The following is a 21,166-nucleotide window of genomic DNA, read 5'->3' as shown; positions in this document are numbered from 1 at the left end:
TCTTTCTCCAACAATAAAACAATATATATATATATATATATATATATATATATATATATATATATATATATATATAAATAATATTGTTTAACTTTCTAACTATAATTCATTTACTCTATTCGAATGATAACAGTAAATAACTTATTAGAATTAAAATTCGATTTTTTTTCATAAAATTCAACTATTCCTTGCGGTTCTTACTTTTTTCCTCTTCCTCCTTAAATAAGCTTTCTCTATAAATTGAGTAAAAAGCAAATATTAATCGTTTTTGTCAGCAAATAATCTCTTTCTTATCTTTACCACAATGTAACTGAGATTCAATGGTTCTTAAATCACAACTAAATTGCTGATATCATATTAAAAATTACGCGATTGAAGAGATAGACACGAAAGTGAGGCAAACATTTATACTGATAAGATATAGGCTAAATTACATTTGTGGTCCCTTAACTTAATTTCAGCTAATGTTTTAATTCTTTATCTTTTTTATTTTCTTCTCAATTTGGTCATTTATTTTAATTTTAAGTGTCAATTTGATATTTTATGTTTTAAAATATCAACAATGTTATCCCTTTTTTTACAAACATTCAAAAAAAAATTATCAAAATTTTCAAACAAAACCCATAAAATTAATAATCATCTTCAATATAATGTAAATTTCATCAAATCCATAACTCAAATATTCAAATAAACTCATATTTTCATCTCCATTAACATCAAATAAAGAATGAAAATATGAGTTTATTTAAAGATTTAAGTTATGAATTTGATTAAATTTGCATTTTATTGAATATGATAATGAATTTTATAGGTTTTCTTTGAAAATTTTGATGATTTTTTTTGAATTTTTGTAAAAAAAAAAAGACAACATTGTTGACATTTTAAAACATAAAATATCAAACCGTCACTTAAATTTAAAATAAAGGACCAACTTAGGAAAAAAAAAAGATAAATAACTAAAACGTTAACCGAAATTAAGTTAAGAGACCGCAAATGTAATTTAATCTAAAATATAATAAAATTAATAATATGTGTTCTATATATAGATAAACTATCTAATTTGAATGATAAATTAACTAATATCGAACATACAATTCTAACACCCTAATTAGCAACACAAATACTACTTATTAATAAAGTTTTACATGTTAACCGTTTAAATATGATATAGTGTGATACTATTTATTAATTGTGAATTGTTTTAGTTAATTCGTGAACCTGTTAACCGTTTGAATATGATATAGTGTGATACTATTTATTAATTGTAAATTGTTTTAATTAATTCGTGAACCGTATGATAAAACTATTTTCACATATCATATTATTTTAGTTAATTTATAAATATCTTTTTTCATATATTATATTTTTATTTTATTTTGATGTTAGATTAAATCTTTAATAAACCACTTTTATAAATTTCTAGTTTGTGCAACATTCGCGATTACAAATAGTCTATTATTTTTTTTGTTACAGCTTTGTACAATAATTTGGTCATTGAGAGTGGTCAATGAAAATTGTTTCGGTGTAATGTATCACATGTATCTCATTTAATCATTATGTGGCTTTTTATTCGGTGGCTTCTTGAGTTTTCCTTTATTCCGTGATCCATGTGAATGTGAGAGAATAATCAAAAGATAAAGAATTGGATTTGGGCTACGTGGGTATTGTAGCGCATAATTCATGATCATGGTTATGATTGCAGCTTATTTAGTTACTCATTACTAAATTTTTTGCTATGATTTGGGAGACACATACAATTCATCACAAGGAGTATTGCACACCAGCTTTTAACTTTTTTCTGATGTTGAGGGAACCAGCTTTTAACCCAAGAAGCGTGTATTTTTAATTTTAAAGTTTTTTTTTTTGTCTTAAGCATGAGAAAAACTCTAATTCATATTTAAGTTGAAAGATAAGTAAAATTTAATTAAAAACATTAACAATAATTTTTCTATTTAGGTATTTAAGTGGCTACAAGTGCAAAAACAAAATATTTTCGGGCCAATTTATAAGCATAGTTATGCAAAGATTAAAAAAAAGGCATAAGCACATCTTTTTAAAATAGTGTAAGATGTAATACTTTCAAAATATGTGCCACAAAATAATGTTTTATTATCTATTTTTTTCTTAAAATTAATTAGTTGGTTGAAAAATTATATCTATATTCCTTATTTCTTTTTTAAGAATATTAATTTAAAGAAAAAATAATAATGTTACCTCGGTTCAAATTATAGAGAAAAAAATATTGTGTCAAAAAAAAAATTTAATTTAAAGAAAATTTCAATTTGAACAAACACAAAATTAAAAACACTTGTTTAGTTTTAGGAAACAAACATAACAAATTGTCTATGGTTTACACCTTATTCTGCCCTTCATAAGATGTATGTACATGTTGCTGTTTTTGATGAAGTAATCAAAGGTATATTACCATAAGTCCATAATCATTAATTAATGCATATATGAAGTGTAAAAAACAAAATCCTGAAATCCAAGAGAGGCCCTGGTCCTTGTACCACTACAACTACAATTACCTCCCATCGAATGCCTTACATAGGTTTTTGTTAGAAAAACAAACACACACAAATTAAAATAACACATATCATTATTAAAAAAATAATGTTTAAATTCTAAAATTAAAGAAAAATAATAACAATCATTATCAAATGATAATAAAAGAGTAATACTAAATAAAAATTACTATAATACATAAATTTTTTTAAAACTCTACATAATTTTAATATATTCAACTCTACAAAACATATATTTGAACTACATTTCATAACATTATAATACAAGAGTATATAAGAGAAAATAAATAAATCAGATACAAGTTTAAAGTATTTCTAATTAATATGATTTGTAATAAAAAAAATTAGAGTTATATATATATATAACATTAATCTCTCTCTTTTTTTTTACCAAACTAAACAATATAAAAGTTTTTCAATAATATTAAATTTTAACCAAATTTATCATTTTTTCATCAATAACTTTACATCATTATATTTGAACACTATTTTAATACTAAAAAACACTAGTCCCATTGAGATAATATTTGTAAATAAACCTCTCTATCCAATTAGCACTATCTCATTTTACTCCTCAATAGAAATACCTATTTGATATTAATACTTAAAATAGTACCCCTGATTTAAAAATTGTATAAAAAAAATAAACAAAAGAAAAATATGAAGATAGTTGTTAAGCAGCCTCAAAATCTCGGCAATATACCGAAACCTCCTTTGGAGAGTGTAAATTTGATTATAATACAGTACTGAAAACATGTTTCGATAGTGTATTTTACATATTATGAGAAAAATGGGGGTGAGATAATCAATCACTAAATGTGAATAGCAAAATCTATGAGTGCATGCTCATTCGATTAAAAGTCCAACTGCAAGCCCCTGGAGCTTATTATAGCCCAATTTCACAACAAAAATAAAAAATAAAAAATAAAAAATAAAAAATAAAAAGATATCTGATTTATTACATCGCGGTTATTATCTTCAACGAAACTCCATTGTCCACTCTTGTCTGAGTGGTCTTGATGGCCAGCACAGTATCAAACTGCATCCAACTCGGCGGCGGCGCCGAGTCAACTCGCCCGCCAAAATCCACACTAACACGCAAGAAGAAAACCAACGAGTTAGCATTCAAGGAGACGAAGGACGGCTTCGTTGACTACGACAGAGGTCAGCACGAAGTATCCACGAGAATCACCGGCCTCCGCAAGGATGACATCCCCGCCCACTACCGCCTCCGAGTCGCCGGCAACCGCTTTCAAAAGGACTGGACAGTGTCGGAGGTCACCGACTCGATTCTCTCCCTCACCCTCCGTGATGACGTCGAAGGTCTACTCAACCGCTGGATAGGCCGCTTCGCACGCAAGAATTTCCCTTTCCTCATTAGGGTATCGCAGTTTCCCTGTTCTCTTCAGATATCGCTTAAACAACACAATTATCCTAAAGCCTAGAAAATATCAAAATAATGTGTTGAAATTATTTGAAGTTTTTTTTTTTTGTTGGTATTATTGAACGTGTGCTGTAATGTTAGAATTATTGTGCAATTGAATGTGCATTGCATTTTCAACTTTGGTAGGAGTTGACACAGAGAGGTTCAATTGAACACTGTAACTTAGTTTTCAGCTGGATGAAGAACCAGAAGAATTATTGTGCTAGAACAGATATATACAACATGATGATTAGGTTGCAGGCTAGGCATAATAGAACGGACCAGGCACGTGGGTTGTTTTTCGAGATGCAAAAATGGAGGTATGTCTGGCTGAAGGTTTTAATTTTGTGGATCAATGTTGGGTTATTTAATTATAGTCCTTGTTAGTAATTGTGTTTGTGTGTGTTATTACTGTGGTTTCTAGGTGCAAGCCTGATGCTGAGACTTACAGTGCTCTTATTAATGCACATGGTCGAGCTGGACAATGGCGTTGGGCTATGAATATCATGGAAGACATGTTGCGTGCAGCTGTGTGTACTTTGTATTTTTCTTCCCTTATCAGTCCTTACTTTGTACTTTTCTTCCATTATCAATCTTTAGTGAGTCCATTTTATGTGATAATGATCATTCATTTTCCTTTTAGGTTTCCATTCTAGGTTGTTGTTGAGCTTGAAAATACAATATGCCCGTGTTTTCCGATTTGATTGCTTTTTTTGTTTGGCTTTGGCCGGTTATATCTTCTAGTGTTTATAGGTTAATCCTTTAAGCAGTGTTGTAAGTTAGGTGAAGGGAGAGAGAGAACACGTGCATAAGTGTTTCAATGATACGAGACACTGTTTCATGGTCAAGTTAGGCACAAATAAGTCCTATTTTGCAAGATTTAGTGTATGATGATTCATGCTTCCTGCAATCCATGCTCTTGATACTTTTATAAAGATCTACACAGGTGATCCATCCCATTGTAGACTTGAGATTCCATTATTACATACTTATAAATTAAATTTGTTTAATTTGGTTATAGAAACTTTCTCTTGCCCCTAATGCTGGGAAATCTGAATCATAAAGGTTTCATTCTGGTCAGTGTTGTTTTTTATATGCAGCATTTACTTTATTTACCTGCACGCTACACTAGTTGGTCATGATTCATGAAGTCTTTGTTGTGAGATATTTTTTATCGAGGTGATCTAAACAGGTTTTCATTCATTCTTCTTCAGATGCTATGCATTTCTTATATGTGAATTTAAATTGACGCACTTAGACAGTTGCTATCTTGACTATTAGTGCAGTTCATGACACTAACTATCGTTGCAGATTCCACCAAGTCGGTCAACCTACAACAACTTGATTAATGCCTGTGGATCTAGTGGAAATTGGAAAGAAGCACTTAATGTTTGCAAGAAAATGACTGACAATGGAGTTGGACCTGATCTTGTCACTCACAATATTATGTTATCTGCATTTAAAAGTGGACATCAGTATTCAAAAGCTTTGTCGTATTTTGAATTAATGAAGGGAACTCACATTCGCCCCGACGCAACCACACTCAATATTATTATTCATTGTCTAGTGAAGCTTCGACAGTATGACAAAGCCATTGATATTTTTAATTCCATGAGGGAAAAGAAGTCGGAATGTCATCCTGATGTTGTAACATTCACTAGTATCATTCATTTGTATTCTGTGTCTGGGCAAATTGAAAATTGTGAGGCTGCATTCAGTATGATGCTTGCAGAAGGGCTGAAACCAAATATAGTATCATACAATGCATTACTAGGTGCATATGCTGCTCGTGGGATGGAAAATGAGGCACTACAAGTTTTTAATAAGATAAAGCAAAATGGTCTCCGCCCAGATATTGTATCTTATACATCTCTGCTTAATGCATATGGAAGATCACGAAAGCCCCAAAAAGCAAGGGAAATATTCATAATGATGAAGAGAAACAACTTGAAGCCAAACATTGTCAGTTACAATGCACTGATTGATGCCTATGGATCCAATGGTTTGCTTGAAGATGCAATTGAAATCTTGCGGGAAATGGAACAGGATAGGATTCATCCGAATGTTGTCTCAATATGTACGCTCTTGGCTGCCTGTGGGCGGTGCTATCAGAAGGTGAAGATCGATACTGTGTTATCAGCAGCTGAGATGCGAGGCATTAAGTTGAACACAGTTGCATATAATTCAGCTATAGGAAGCTATATTAATGTGGGGGAATATGACAAAGCCATAGATTTGTATAACTCTATGAGGAAGAAAAATATAAAATCTGATTCTGTTACTTACACTGTCTTGATAAGTGGTTGTTGTAAGATGTCCAAATATGGGGAAGCCCTATCTTTTATGGAAGAAATGATGCATCTAAAACTTTCTATGTCCAAAGAGGTCTACTCATCTGTCATATGTGCCTATAGCAAACAGGTAAGTGCTTTGGTTAAGGTTCATGTCGATGCTGCATTCATATGAGTCTTCTGTTTCTTTTCTTTGACATTTTGTTTTTTATTTGTATTATGTTTTAGGGTCAAATCACAGAAGCAGAGTCTACATTCAATTTGATGAAATCATGTGGTTGCAATCCAGATGTTGTTACATATACTGCAATGCTTGATGCCTACAATGCAGCTGGTAAAATAATTTGTTAACTGCTGCAATATTAGGATGATATGTCGAAATGTATGCCTAACTATTTTTATGATCAGAGAAGTGGGAGAAAGCATATGCTCTCTTTGAAGAAATGGAAGCAAATGAGGTCAAGCTAGATACCATCGCATGTGCAGCTGTAATGAGAGCTTTTAACAAAGGTGGCCAACCAGGAATGGTCCTTAGTCTTGCACAAAGTATGAGAGAAAAAGAGATTCCTTTAAGTGATACCATATTTTTTGAAATGGTATCTGCATGTAGCTTGTAAGTTCAGATTTGTTTCTATATCTCCCCAAAAGATGTTTTAGTTACAAAGATTAACTTTTATTTCTTTTGTGGGCTTTCTTGAACTTCGAAAAATGTCCATCTACCTGATTGCCTTCTCTGTTGGTCTAAGTTAAGCTAATTGAGACTGAAATTTGCTTAGTATCTTCCTGATCAAGACATCATGCCACAATTTGAACCTGATGCAAAATTAGAATGGCTAATAGCCTATACTTTTCATAATTTGTAGTTCATTACTTTCCACTTTGATTGGTGTTAATGCTATAGTTCTTTATTCTTCAAATACAATTCAATAAAATTTCATATTATCCATATTTAATGCTATTGATTATTAGAATTTGAAAAAGATATGTTATTACGTAAAGATTTTGTTAATATTATTGGTGGAACTTGAAGTAGATTAGCAAGGTTTTATGATGAAACCCTAAGTTTCTTGAATATATTATGACATTTGATGCTTTTGATATTTCACAACAAAGATCAGACTATTTAGTTTGAAGAATGGGCAAGAAACTATAGGATGGATGTCTTTTGCACAGATTGATTTGGTTGTATAACCACATTTTACAGCATGACATTTTTCTACAGTCGCTGTATTTTTTATTCTATTTTTTTCACGACTGAATTTCTGTTTTGCTGCAAGATTACATGATTGGAAGACAGCTGTTGATGTGATCAAGTACATGGAGCCTTCACTTCCTGTAATTTCATCTGGATGTTTGAATCTGTTCCTGCATTCATTAGGAAAAAGTGGAAAGATTGAAACAATGTTGAAGGTACCACAAATCTTCCCTCTGATGTACTCCCTCTGTTCCACAATATAAGTCACTTTAGCAAAAAAAAATTGTTGTCTCACCTTTTATGTCATTTTACAACATCAATGAAATATTAATGTTATTTTTCCTATTATACCCATAACTATTTGTTACTCTCTCCCTTTCCAATTATCACAATCTCTCCTTTCCATACCATTAATGAAGAGTAACTTTGTAAAGTAAATCATAAACGTTATAAAATCAACAAACTTTACTACATTTTTTAATATGTGTGTCATTTGTTTAAGTGCCTTAAATTGTGGGGGCGGAGGGAGTATATGAAGTTAATGTTTACAAACACATTAAATATGATTTCCCACATCTAGATATCTCTTTCCGTCTTCTTATTATCTTCTTTTTCATGTGTGTGCAGCTATTCTTCAAAATGCTGGCATCAGGTGCTGATGTTAACTTCAATACTTATTCTATTTTATTGAAAAACCTTTTATCATCTGGAAATTGGAGGAAGTATTTAGAGGTAAGTGCTCTATCTCTCTCCATGTCTTTTGCTCGCACTTAAGATTTCATGTACAGATGATACATGCAGAATTTAATTTCATGACTTTGGTGGCTGTGTTTACTGTTAGCCTACCGTTCACATCCAATCACTTGTTCATTTTAGAACATTTTTTGGTCTGCTAAAGTACTGTAGCAGACTTCTGTTTTAGGACAATAGTTACAGCTGTTATGTGTTTTCTGTTAAGAAACCGGCTTTCAAAGCATGCTAGGGTACTTGCATAAATAGCATAAATGCTAACTTTGTATCTGAAATTCATTTCTCTGACTCAAGTTCGTATCAATTTCTCTTTTACTTCTCTTTCTCTAGATTCATCAAATAGATTTTTAGGTCCGTACATAGAGGTTTATAACTGACTGAACCAACATAGGAACTGTATCTCTTGTTGCTGAGGTGTCTTCAATACCCCTTACGATAGTCTTGTAGGGACTTTTGTTATTCATGAATATTCAGCAATGTGCAGTTTCATTTTTCTAGTATTTTACATTGCAATAAACCACATGGAAAATCAAGTAAATTCTGATGCAGGTACTACAGTGGATGAAGGATGCAGGAATTAATCCCTCGAATGAAATGTACCGTGATATATCCTCCTTTTCACAAAAATGCTGTGGGGCTGAAAATGCTGCTGTCATAAAAGAAAGGCTTGGTATGGATACTCTATTTTCTTGTTGTATTGATTTGAGAATTCTGCTCTGTTGTGTTCTTACACGAGAGCTTCCATTCTTTTAATGCACTTTGCTTGTTTGGATGAGTCTATTATTCTAACAACCTGTGGAAAAAACATCAATAGTTAATAAGGGTAATTTGGCAAAATAACTATTCTCTTTCTTCTATTTATTATTGTATTTCTTAATATGTTTACAAAAATCTTAAATGAAACTCATTTTGAATCAGTGGGAGTATTGTTTTCTATTACCTGATGATGTTTGACAAGTCTTATTCACAAATTTATAGCAGATATATAATTGTGTTGCTTTTATTTATCCTGGTCGTGACCTTGAACAGAATCCTTGAAGAGAAAAGCTGGGGATGAAATTTCTGCAAGCCAATCTTGCGAATCTCACGTTCTTAGTTGACCGTCGTATGGAATATCTTCTTTTTATTTGCTTTGAAACGCTGTTCCAAACTGCTGGGCACTTATGTGTCTGAGTTTGTGAAGATTGAAGTTGGATCCAAGTAAATTTATTTGATCATCCTCTATTCCGTGTAAGATTATTTTTCCTGTTACAATTGCAGTTCTGTAAATGAAATTTATGTTTTTCCATCCTGTGTAGATATTTGTAAATTGTTCCATAGGACCTTTTTTAACTATTAACCAATGAAAATATAGCATATGGATTTTAGTTAATTTATTTTAAAAGTTAACACCGTTGCAGCTCCTCTGTTTCACACGGTTTAAGTGAAAATCAAGAATAAAATACAAAATACTGTCCAAAAATCAACATCAAGGAAGGCAAAAGAAAAGATGAGATAAAAGATTTACTCAAAAAAAATTAAAATCACATATTAAGTACAATATCAAGGATTTAAAATGTAACTTTAAATTCAGTTTTTAAATTTTGACAGGCAGTGGTAACATTTTTCTTTTACAACTTTAAAATATTGCCTTTTAGAAAACATGCTACTATGTACCCAAAAAAATGTAGTTTTTTCCCCACTTCCTTATACTTTTAATGTTTTTTTTCCCTTTCAAAATCCAGAGGGCGAATCCCAAGAGCACCGGAGATGGAACTCTAAGAAAAAAAACATTCCACTAAGCCCTCTTTATGAAAGCCTTTTCACTATCTTCAAGTGAACAGACAAACAATAAGCACGTGGATGTCAGGATTTTCTTTGTTTTCATAAATAAACAGTTAATATGTTGGATTGTTGGTACGTGATCCTCTAAGCTTCGGATTCGTTCTTGACTTGTAATTTTACAAAAGTTATTCTTATTAAACAGTTACTGACAACTGTAAATTTATAATAAAATATGATGATTTGAAATTAATACAAACAATATTAATTTGGAGATAGAATTAGAAGAAAAAGAAATTAATGACACTTTAAAAAGTAAAATTATACTTAATCTAAAAAATTTATATATGCTAAAATGATACTTATTTTTTGAATTGAAGGGAGTAATATCTTGAACAATTACTCTTCTATCAAAAGGATGTGTGGAAAGTTGTGTCATAGTAAAATTAAATTTAAGGTATATATAAAAATATCTATACAAATGTATAATTATTAAACAAAATAGAAATATTAATATAATATAAATTTATATGAAATATGTTTTAATATTTTGTTCACTTTAATTTTTTTTTTATCAGTCGAAGAGTGCCATTTGCATTAATAAAAAAGTCTGTAAAAAAATTTTAAACCCAAATTTAACTAGTCTCAAATTTGAATCTTAAATTTTATATCTACATAAATTAATTACAATAGAATTTATTATCTCTTTTAAAATAGATAAAAAAAACTATAAAACACATTTACATAAATTAATTATAATAAAATTTATTACTTCTTTTAAAATAAATAAATAAATAAAACTATAAAACACATGTAACCATTGGGAAGAATAAAGTGACACCACGAGAGTCCAGGAGTTTTATAGAAATGACCGTTGCATGACATGCAATGATGTAGAAGTAGCATCTTGTGTAAATTTTTCAACCGGTTCACGAAAAGCAGTCAAAATTATTCCCCAACACAATTACTATACAACAGATTCACTCCCTGAAATTTCTGATCATCCGGTCTTTGGTGTCTGCTGAGGTGGATTTTATTTTTCCAATCACTTAATTTATGGTTGAAAAACTCAACTGTTCGGCATATGCTTAAAAATATTGCTTTCTATAGTTCTATATGTGTATCAGCAAATATAATTCAAGTGTACAAGTAAATGACATATAAGAGATCAAATGACACGTTTTGTGAATAATTTTTTTTATTACAATTGTTATTTAATAGATTTTAAATTTTGTATTAAATTACACCTCTATCAATTTTTTTTAATAATTTAATCATATTATACTATATCTTTTAACATATTTAAATATATTTTGCTAAATTAATGTATATTAGTTTCAATTAATTTTTAACATATTTAAATGTATTGTTATCAAAATATAATGTAATATTATAAAATCAAATATATTGTTATAAATATAGAATTGAAATATAACATAATATAAATATTATAAAGTTAAAATCTTTAAAATGTCATATTATTTTTATTTCTCTAGATATTTGGTCCTACTATATCAATTATATTTCACATAAATCTTTAAAATTTCAAAAAAAATTATTAAAATATTTGGAACTATTTGAGATATAAAATAAATTAAAAGTTTTAAATTAAAAGATTTAATATAATTTGACTAATTTTATGAATGTGAGATCAGGGCTCAAGAGAAGAAAATTTGGATTTTATTTATTTATTTTTAGTAAAATAATGTTTGAATTTTGATTGGTGAGTTTTTAGTTAAATAATATTTGAAACATTTGAATTAATTTAAGACTATGTTTGTTATAGATATTTAAAAAAATAATAATTGATTTTAATATTCAATGATTTAGAGATATCTTTTGCATATTTTTTTAAAAATATTATAAGTTGTTTTATGTTTGTGTATCGTAGTAAAATTTATCTTTTTTAAAATAAAAGATAAATTATAAAAAATATATCTTTAGAAGTTTCTATATTGTTTTTTTTTTAAGTTGTAACAAATAAATAAAAAATAAAATAAAAAATTAAAGTTATTATTTTACAAAAAAAATATTGTAATAAATATATCATAAATTATAGATTCTTTTAATGGATTATGAGAACTTGAGATTTTTTTTCTTCCTGTCAAGTAATTTAATGACTGCCATATCAATATCTTTGCAGCTCAATTGAACTGTAATTACATTAAAAACTTGAAAATTATTAATAAATAAATAAAGATAACCAAAATAATAGATATAAAGGACTTTGAAACAATTAAAAGCTTAAAGTATTATGATTGTTAACAAAATTAGAAGAACTAAAATCACAAATAGTTTAAACAAGAGGAATCAAAATTAAAATTAAAATTAAACCCAATATCAATATAATTGGTATAGATCGGAATATGTTTCACTATTTTGAAAATAACTCTCATATATAAAGTGATAACATCACACGAGTTTTAATTAATAAAAATAAAATAGTAAAAGTAAAGAATTAAATAGTATATTTCTTAAAAATTTCCAAATAAAATAAAGGATTAAATTTGTATATATTGATAACAAATTTTATTTATTTATAAATGTATCCAATCAAATTATACAATGTAGATTTTGTAAAAGTATTTTAGAAAATAACACAAAAATGACAATATAAAATTATATGGTGTAATTTGAATGAATGAATGAATGAATAATAAATTTTGTAGAAATAAATTAATCTAAAAAATGAAATCTTAGTAATAAAATATAAATAAAAATAATATTTAAAAATTTAATATTTCTAACCTAAAATTTCTATGTATTTATATTTCATTTTTAGGAGAAGAATGTTTATAAGAGGTGACGCTGACTGACTAGTAGTTGGCAGAGTGTGTTTTGTTAAAAAACACAGCATACAAAGTGTGAAGTGGCACCGAACCATAACATGCATGATTGTCATCTAATAAAACGTATTAATTGACGTTATTACCCCTCATAGCGTCCTAGCCGTTACATACGCCGAGAACTCCCATTGATCCAATTGACTCATCCGTCATTTTAAAACCAAGTAATGGCATTTCAGTAACTCCACACATTCGTTCTCCTCCTTCTTCCTTGTAGTTATTCCTCACTCCACTGCAAACAAAAAAAGCAACAGTCATTTCTCTAAATTCCAATTCCAAACTCACACACACCGAACTCGACTAACGGAACTATCTCTCTCTCTCTCTCTCTCTAGGGTTAGGGTTTAGTTTCTTGATGGCTTCGTCTTCCTCCGATCCCGGCAAGTCCGCGGAGACTTCAGAAGCCCTGGCGGCTGCGAACGATCAACTTTTGCTGTACAGAGGATTGAAGAAAGCGAAGAAAGAGAGAGGTTGTACTGCCAAAGAACGAATCAGCAAAATGCCTCCATGTGCTGCTGGTAAACGCAGCTCCATCTACCGCGGTGTCACCAGGTAGCTACTACCTACTCTTCGACCAACTCATTTTCTAGCTCCTTGCAATGTTCTAAATGATAATTTGATTTAGATCATTTAGTGTGCATGTGTGTGTTTGGTTCTGTAGTGACAAATTTGGTTTTGATTTAATTGATTTTGTATTACTAATTTTAGTTAAAAGTGAGTTTTAGATGAAATAATTTATGTTTGGACAAATTTGAATAAAAGTAAGTTAAATAATAAATTTGATTGGAGAAATCATATTTAGAGGCAAAAGATACAAATCTTAGCTTCATGCTAGAATCAATTCTAGAGGAAAATGGACAAATCAGTTCTAATAGAGAACCTCTAAACATACCAAAATCAATTTCAAATTTTAATTCCTTAGAATCGTTTTGATTCTCTCAAAAAGTGAATCCCAGTATGCACTTAGATTCGGTTTGGATTAGCTTTTTGAGCTTCTCGATTGAAATATGTTAACAATCATCACTTAAAAGTTACAGTTGATTTCAGTTTATTCTAGTAGTTATCATAACATGGTTATTGCTAGATGTTTTTTAATAAGGATTATTGTTAATGGCTCTTCGTTTCTTGGATTGTTTGTAACTGAATTTTGTCAACTGTGTATTAGGCATAGATGGACTGGTCGTTATGAAGCACATCTTTGGGATAAAAGTACATGGAACCAAAATCAGAATAAGAAAGGAAAGCAAGGTTTGGGTTGTTGAACTGAAGTCAGGTTTAAGGTTTTCTGTGATGATGCAATTGCTTACGCTTTTTGTTTTTGTGCTGTGCATGAATTGATTGGACGGAAATTCGTGTTTGGGGTGATGGCAGTTTACTTGGGTGAGTTGACAATGCAGTGCTCCCTTGTGCTATTTAGTGTTCTGCTTTTTATTGAATTTTTTGCTGCATTGTTATCGTTGGTGATGTGACGATGTTTGTTGCTGATGGGTTTTCTACAGGGGCATATGATGATGAGGAAGCAGCGGCTAGAGCGTATGACCTTGCTGCTCTGAAATATTGGGGTCCTGGGACTCTCATTAACTTCCCAGTAAGATCATTGCTTGTATAGTTTTGTGCTTAATTTGGAGATGGTTTGGATTGTTTTTCTCTGGTTTTGGAATTTGTGTTCCGTTATTGCTTGACGAAAATGGTGGCCACTCGTTTTCTGCCTATTTTTCATCAAAATATTATTTTGTGTGGAAATGGCTAGAATTTATCTTTTTTTAGTTGATCTAGGAGTTGATGATTCTAAAGTTACCTCCAGTTTTATATCTATGTTAGTATTTATGATTATGATATGTTGTCTTCTTTCCCCGGCATGTGAGTTGAATAAGGTGGAAATGTTTTGTTGGTAACTAGATTTTTACATTTGACACTATAAATCCAGTGCTCTCATTGATAGGCAAGTGGTGTTATCTAACCACTTATGGTAAATACAGTAATTTTTGTAGTAAGTTTTATCTGTGTGCTACAGGTGACTGATTATACAAGAGATCTTGAAGAAATGCAGAACGTTTCGAGAGAAGAATACCTCGCGTCTTTGCGACGGTGTGTATATCTCTCACTAAAATATTAACATGTAACCTACTGCTGCTTACACGAGTTTCTTGATGCAGGAAGAGCAGTGGTTTTTCAAGAGGACTGTCAAAATATCGCGGACTATCCAGGTGTGCATCCATCAAATTGTCTTAACAGAAATCGTCAGTCAATTAAATTCCTTTTATCTATATTTGCAGCCAAGTCTGTGTTGGGTATGTTTGTAGAGCTAATTTTTCACTGACCAAGCCGACTTTGTCTTTCTCGGCTTTGCTATGGATACATTCTTTCTGATCCGGTGTAGCTGCCGTCCCATATATAGGTTTTGACATGGATTTTATGCTAACTTTAAGTATGCATTTCATTTTGCATGTGGTGGTATCAAAAATTAGTCGATGGGAGCCATCATATGGCCGAATGGCTGGATCTGATTACTTCAGTAGTATACATTATGGTACGTGGCAATCAAATTTTAAGTCCAAGCTAATCTTTGGTTGAATAGAGTTATATGAACCACATTCATCTGTGGACCACCATCGGCTATTGAAAAAATGATATATTATTCAATTAATACCAACTGTTTTACCTTCAAGATCACTATCATCTCACCCGTTTACTAACATTGAAGGTACAGGGGATGATTCAGCTGCGGAAAGTGAGTATGTTAGTGGTTTCTGCATAGAAAGAAAGATTGATTTAACAAATCACATCAAATGGTGGGGATCTAATAAAAATCGACAATCTGATGCTGGAACAAGATTATCAGAAGAAAAGAAACATGGTTTTGCTGGAGATATCTACAGTGAACTTAAAACATTGGAACAGAAAGTCCAACCAACAGAACCATATAAGATGCCTGAGTTAGGACGGCTCCACAATGATAAAAAACATAAAAGTTCTTCAATGTCAGCCTTAAGTATATTGTCACATTCTGCTGCTTACAAGAGCTTGCAAGAGAAAGTGACAAAGAAACCAGAAAATAGCGCTGGTAATGATGAAAATGAAAACAAAAATACAGTCAATGAGTTGGATCATGGGAAGGCAGTTGAGAAATCATCAAATCATGAAGGTGGCAATGATAGACTTGACATTGCAATGGGAATGAGTGGGGCGTTGTCTCTTCAAAGAAATGTTTACCCATTGACACCATTCTTGTCTGCACCACTGTTGACAGCATACAACACTGTTGATCCATTGGTAGATCCTGTTCTCTGGACATCTCTCGTTCCTATGCTTCCTGCCGGCCTTTCTCGTACAGCTGAGGTTGGTATAATTACTTAAGTTTTTTACATTTTATACGAAGTGGAAGATTACATGAAAATCTCCTTTAAGAGTGCTAAAAAGGGTCAATGAATTACTTGTAGTCATATATTTATAATACATCAGCAATGATCTGCATTATATAAATCATGCATTGTTGATATTCAAAATAAAAAATACATTGAATTAGATAGGAAACTCAGTATAAATAAGATATGGAAAATGCTTATGATTGTTTTTTGGGCACTTCTTAAGGATTCGAAAATTGAAAGTAGTTAATGAAAAGTAAAGCATTTTAAGTTTCCAATGTAACAAAGGCTGTACTTTTTCATTTAATACTTTTTATCTCTTGATTGTTTAACATTTGCTAGCAAGGCTCAAAATAATCTGCATGGATGTTTATTAATCAATATGTTCTTATTAAAGTGTTCTTTGAAGTACTACCATAATAAAGTTTGTATTTTTGTTTTTATGAGTCCGGTAATTACATGTTTATGAAGATATGTTTTCCTTTGCCATTAGACCAACTAATTAGTGTTACTAGTGTCAACAAATTTATTTAGGCCCGGTTTGAATTAGTTTATAACTTATGGGAGCTTCTCAGTTAAGTTATGGTTCTTATGAGGAGCTTCTAAAAAATTTGAGACACATAAGTTAATTTCAACTTATACAAAAAACTATTGTTTCAAAAATTCAGTTTTTGCAAGATTCTTTTGATATGTCTTTTTTCTTTGATCGGTGTAATGAATGCAGTTTTTAAGCAAAACAATATTTGCTGATGAGTACTTATCACATTTTTCTGAACCTAAATGAACATTATCAAATATTTTTCTGGAAAGTATAAATGAAGTCAGAAACTACAGAGTCTGATATTGCCAATAACTTTTCCAATTACAATTTAAGGATTTATTGAGGAAAAACAGCCCTATGGCAGTTAAACTTTATCTTACAATATTAAGTTGGCAAGTACAATAATTATTCAATTCAAAATCACCTGTTACATGAAACAATATCTCCATTCAGTCCCATAAAACCAGGGATCCAAATTTTGCATGCAGCCACAAATGTACCAACTGCAGGACTCCATGTAATTTTGATTGCATGCAATCCAGATCTATTAAACCAGGTCTGTAAATGGTAAGGTTGAGTTGGTATATAGGATAATCAAGCAAGAGGACTGCAAATGGTGAGAAGAAATATTTTCGCATCTTTGTTGGGTTCACCTTAACAAGAACATTTGAATTGATGTGCAGGTTACAAAGACTGAGACCGATTCAACATATACCATGTTTCAGCCAGAGGAGTGATTGGACATCTGAATTTCTAATTATACATAGCCAAGCGCCTGAAAGCTGAGCTTGTACCAAACAAACAACCGTATAAAGGTCTAAACACTGAAGAGCTCAAGCAGATGTTAAATAATGCCCCCATGGCTTTTTTAATATCACATTCACATGGGTTGCAGAGGTGGAAGAAAAGCAAGTACCGCAGTTTTATATTTGTGAGATAGATACGTAGGATGATAGTACAAATATTTCCTTTTCAAGCCAGATATGTATCAGTTGATATCTCTATCATGTATATGCAGTCAGCATTAGACAAATTTTGATATTAAGCGGAATATGCTGTACAGAATAAGAGGTGGAATGAAATTATGCAAGAACATGGTCATCAATTGACTTGCATAGATAGAAATTTTTTTTCTTTCTTTTTTTAAAGAGCTAATACAGTAGTATATTTCATCAATCTCTTAATATATATTTCACCATTGGTTGCTAGAATACTTGTAGGATGAAAATAGTTGGCTAAAGGATGACTTGAGATACTTAGGGAGGCCTGTTATCTTATGGTGGCTTTGGTTAGGTTTATTTTGCAAAATGTTGGCTTGAAAATGTCATGTTCCCTATGATAAATACTTATGGATGCTTTGGTAGTTTATTTGAGACGGTAAAATTGTTCTGAAGTATTTTTGTTATTACAAAAATGCGTATGGAAATAGTAAAAATACACATCTTCCAAAAAAGGTTTCTGATGATGAATAAAAAATCTAGACATATCTTGTAAAAAAATTATAGATATTAATAATAACCATATTGGTTTTTTTTTCCCCTCTTAAACATATGTTTAGGAATAAAAAAAAACATTTTTTTACGTTTGGCCTCTAATATCTTATACATGCCTAACGCATTTCCTTTCTCTCATACCAAAGGCCAAAGCAAACTGATAGAATTTAGGAAAGACCTTGGAAAATAAGTGGGAAATAATCTGTTCAAGTCAAGGTATGAAAGGAGTGCAAGAGTCCTCAAAACGAAGCTGAAGGTGAAGTAACAGAATAAAAAAGAATGGTTGAGCTACTTTAAATTAAATGTAGCCCTCGTCATTCAGAACTGAAAGTTGCATTAACCGATTGCAACTAATGTATAATAAATTATTTAAATTTTTGTTGTTGTTGTAAACATTAAATTCTCATTTAAATTATTCTCAGTGATTAATTGTCTCTTTTTAAAACCAATTTTTTTATAAATGGGTTAGATAAGAAGTAAAAATATTCTAATTTATTTTTCAAATATTAAAAGTTATTTTTATTTTCATCAAAATTTATATTTGTTCCTGTAATTTTACTCAAACACTAAAATAAAATTTACTCAATTAAAAGTTGTCAATATTTTTTTTTTACATCTTGTAACGTGCCATCAGCATCTTGAGGCTCCTGTGGACTATTACAAGTACCAATTGTCATTCAGGACCGCCAAAATTGACTCACTCCAATATGGCAAATATGACACGTCACAACGACACAACCTCACCCAGAATGTCCCTATCATTGTCGCATTAAACTTCCCAAACACCCATTTTTGGAGTGATATTATGGTAAATTTTGGTACGGAGATTGAATATGAGGAAGTAAATTTGAGGTCATAACTTTTTTGTTTTCATAACCTATATTACTTTGTGAGTTTTGACCCTAAAATCGTATCTATAAACCTATAACTAAAACTGTTCTGAACCATATCCATAGCCCATATACAGTTTCAGCTCCATTAGTACCAAAACCAATGGAGGTTTTCTAAAGTACTTTTCCAAAAAAAAAGTGATCCAGAACTGCTATTAAAAGAAGTCATGCTTGAAATGATTTTTATTATAATATTCTCAATTTTTTTAAAATAAAGATTCAAATAAAAAATTGATTTAAATAATTTATTTTAAAATATAATTATAAATATTTTAATTATTTTTTATAATTTTTTAGATAATAAAATTTTAAAAAATAATAAAAATAAAAAACAATTTTGAGAAGCTCTTTATAAATATTATTTTTAAAAGATACATTTTTTAAAAAATATAATTTTTATCATATTAAAATATCAAATATTAAACATATAAGTTATTGAATGTCAACATTATTTTTTAATTGACAATAAATAAATTTAAAAAACTTTTCTTATTTTTAAGTAAATTTTTATAAAAGTATAAAATTAAAATTTTTTTTTTAAATCTTAAATAAACAGATCCAATAACATATAAATACATTAGAGTTCGAAAATCACACACACTCCTTACATCATTATGCAACTTTATTAACAACATGAAAATAAAATAATCTAATTCTAAACCCATCTTCCTAATTATCAAGAAATAAATAATTCTCACTCAATTGGAAAGAAGAAGAAGAATAAATAAGAGAGGGAGATAGATGAAGAAGAAAGTGAAAGAAAAGAAATGTTGTATTCAGCGTTTGAGAATGAGAATAAAATAGACACTGAAAAGGTTAACATATTTTAAATTTTGTGATTTCTTAAATTATTGTTAGTGTTACTATTTTGGTATGTGATAGTTACTCACCTTCACACGTGACAATAAAACAATCTATCATACACTAGATAATAGTCCAAGTAACCATATTATGCGAATTTGGTTAACCCAAAAGAAAACCGTTGTCCAATAAGGAAGATGCGTTCTTTTGTGAAGGCAAGTAGCTTTTTTGGCTTTTGGCTTTTTCCGTTAGTTTCTTTGTATTCTACTCACCACCTTCCCTCACTCTAACTCACACACACCAACCAAACTGTGCGTTGAACAACGTGAATATTACGATACCTCCTTTACTTTCTGATCTCCTTCGCATTCTGTAACAGTTTCCATTTCCTAGGGTTTTCGCAACCATGGGAACTTCTTGGAGGCAGTTGAAGGTTATGCTCAGAAAAAACTGCCTCCTCAAAATTCGTCACCCTTTCGTTACTGCTGCTGAGGTTCTTCACTCTTCTCTTTCATTTCTTCAGTAATTTCAATTTTCTCTTTTACTTTCACTTTTTTAACTCGTTCGTTTTGTTTTTCTCTGTTTCTCTGCTCCGATCTTCTGCATAGTTTACCAATTCAGCGTCGTTGTTCGTTTTTTCCGATATTATTCAGTTTATTTATTATTTTATTTTTCTACTGTTGCTTTTTTTAGCTTTGATATTCGTCTTAAGCAAGTTTCTATGTTGATTAACTGCTTTTTGTTCCTTTTATGGTACATGCATAATTGTTAAACATTTATGTGTTAGGGTTTTGTGTCTGTGTTGTTTATTTGTTAGTTTGTTTTTACAATTGCATTTCAATTTTTGTGAAATTCATGAATAAAGAAATTCTGATGCATATTGCTCAATCTATGGCAGATTTTGCTTCCTGCGATTGTGTTGTTGCTATTAGCAGCTGTAAGGACACGTGTGGATACACAAATTCATCCAGCTCAATCGTTAGTTTTCTATTCATCAATTTCTATTGGTTTGGTTGTGTGTTTTGTTTTTGAGTTCAACTTTGAATATTTTATTTTATTTTATTTTTATTTAAAATTTTGAATACGAAATTTGAGTTCAACTTTGAGTAAACTTGTATTGAGATAGTGAATGTAAATGGAAGTGGCTTATTAGGGGAATGGATTAATGAAAGTAAATGCTGTTTCTTTTTTAGCTTCTTTTATGCTTAATATTTTGTGATAATTAACGTGAACGTGGAAATGGTGCGCAGGCACATTCAGAAAGACATGTTTGTAGAAGTAGGGA

The 21,166-nt window shown here is 30.4% G+C and overlaps 3 protein-coding genes across 6 annotated transcripts in view; all 3 read left to right on the top strand.

Annotated features, from left to right (window-relative positions):
* Nucleotides 1–3,485: 3,485 nt before the first annotated feature.
* Nucleotides 3,486–9,472, top strand: LOC101503478 (pentatricopeptide repeat-containing protein At2g41720). Of its 2 annotated transcripts, XM_004493427.4 has the most exons (10): nt 3,488–3,907; nt 4,096–4,268; nt 4,373–4,478; nt 5,260–6,369; nt 6,468–6,573; nt 6,648–6,852; nt 7,517–7,649; nt 8,062–8,166; nt 8,734–8,854; nt 9,214–9,472. In XM_004493427.4, exons 1-10 carry the CDS (start codon nt 3,545–3,547, stop codon nt 9,282–9,284), a joined length of 2,493 nt encoding a protein of 830 aa, XP_004493484.1. In that variant the 5' UTR covers nt 3,488–3,544; the 3' UTR covers nt 9,285–9,472. The 2 variants fall into 2 exon arrangements, with proteins under 2 accessions (XP_073222214.1, XP_004493484.1); XM_073366113.1 differs by lacking the exons at nt 4,096–4,268; nt 4,373–4,478 and having other exon boundaries at nt 3,486–3,907.
* A 3,427-nt stretch (nt 9,473–12,899) lies between these two features.
* LOC101502947 (AP2-like ethylene-responsive transcription factor At2g41710) lies at nt 12,900–17,908 on the top strand. 2 transcript variants are annotated; one of them, XM_004493425.4, is made up of 9 exons: nt 12,900–13,343; nt 13,957–14,039; nt 14,163–14,171; nt 14,291–14,379; nt 14,806–14,879; nt 14,948–14,998; nt 15,260–15,321; nt 15,502–16,130; nt 17,381–17,908. In XM_004493425.4, exons 1-9 carry the CDS (start codon nt 13,147–13,149, stop codon nt 17,432–17,434), a joined length of 1,248 nt encoding a protein of 415 aa, XP_004493482.1. In that variant the 5' UTR covers nt 12,900–13,146; the 3' UTR covers nt 17,435–17,908. The 2 variants fall into 2 exon arrangements, with proteins under 2 accessions (XP_004493482.1, XP_004493481.1); XM_004493424.4 differs by having other exon boundaries at nt 12,906–13,343; nt 15,496–16,130.
* Nucleotides 17,909–20,049: 2,141 nt separating this feature from the next.
* The window catches only part of LOC101502626 (ABC transporter A family member 1), a 32,443-nt gene continuing 31,326 nt past the window's right edge, over nt 20,050–21,166 (top strand). Inside the window, exons 1-3 of one of the 2 annotated variants that reach the window (XM_073366196.1) lie at nt 20,050–20,374; nt 20,780–20,859; nt 21,132–21,166. In XM_073366196.1, the coding sequence (XP_073222297.1) occupies nt 20,288–20,374; nt 20,780–20,859; nt 21,132–21,166 (202 nt within the window). In that variant the 5' untranslated portion in view covers nt 20,050–20,287. The remainder of the gene's footprint in view (nt 20,375–20,779; nt 20,860–21,131) is intronic. The other variant, XM_073366195.1, reaches the window with a different exon arrangement.

The sequence above is a fragment of the Cicer arietinum genome, chromosome 3, assembly GCF_000331145.2.
Source record: "Cicer arietinum cultivar CDC Frontier isolate Library 1 chromosome 3, Cicar.CDCFrontier_v2.0, whole genome shotgun sequence".
NCBI classification, from domain to species: Eukaryota; Viridiplantae; Streptophyta; class Magnoliopsida; order Fabales; family Fabaceae; genus Cicer; species Cicer arietinum.
Note: the sequence above shows the minus strand (reverse complement) of the source record. Positions and strands in the feature narration are given on the sequence as shown.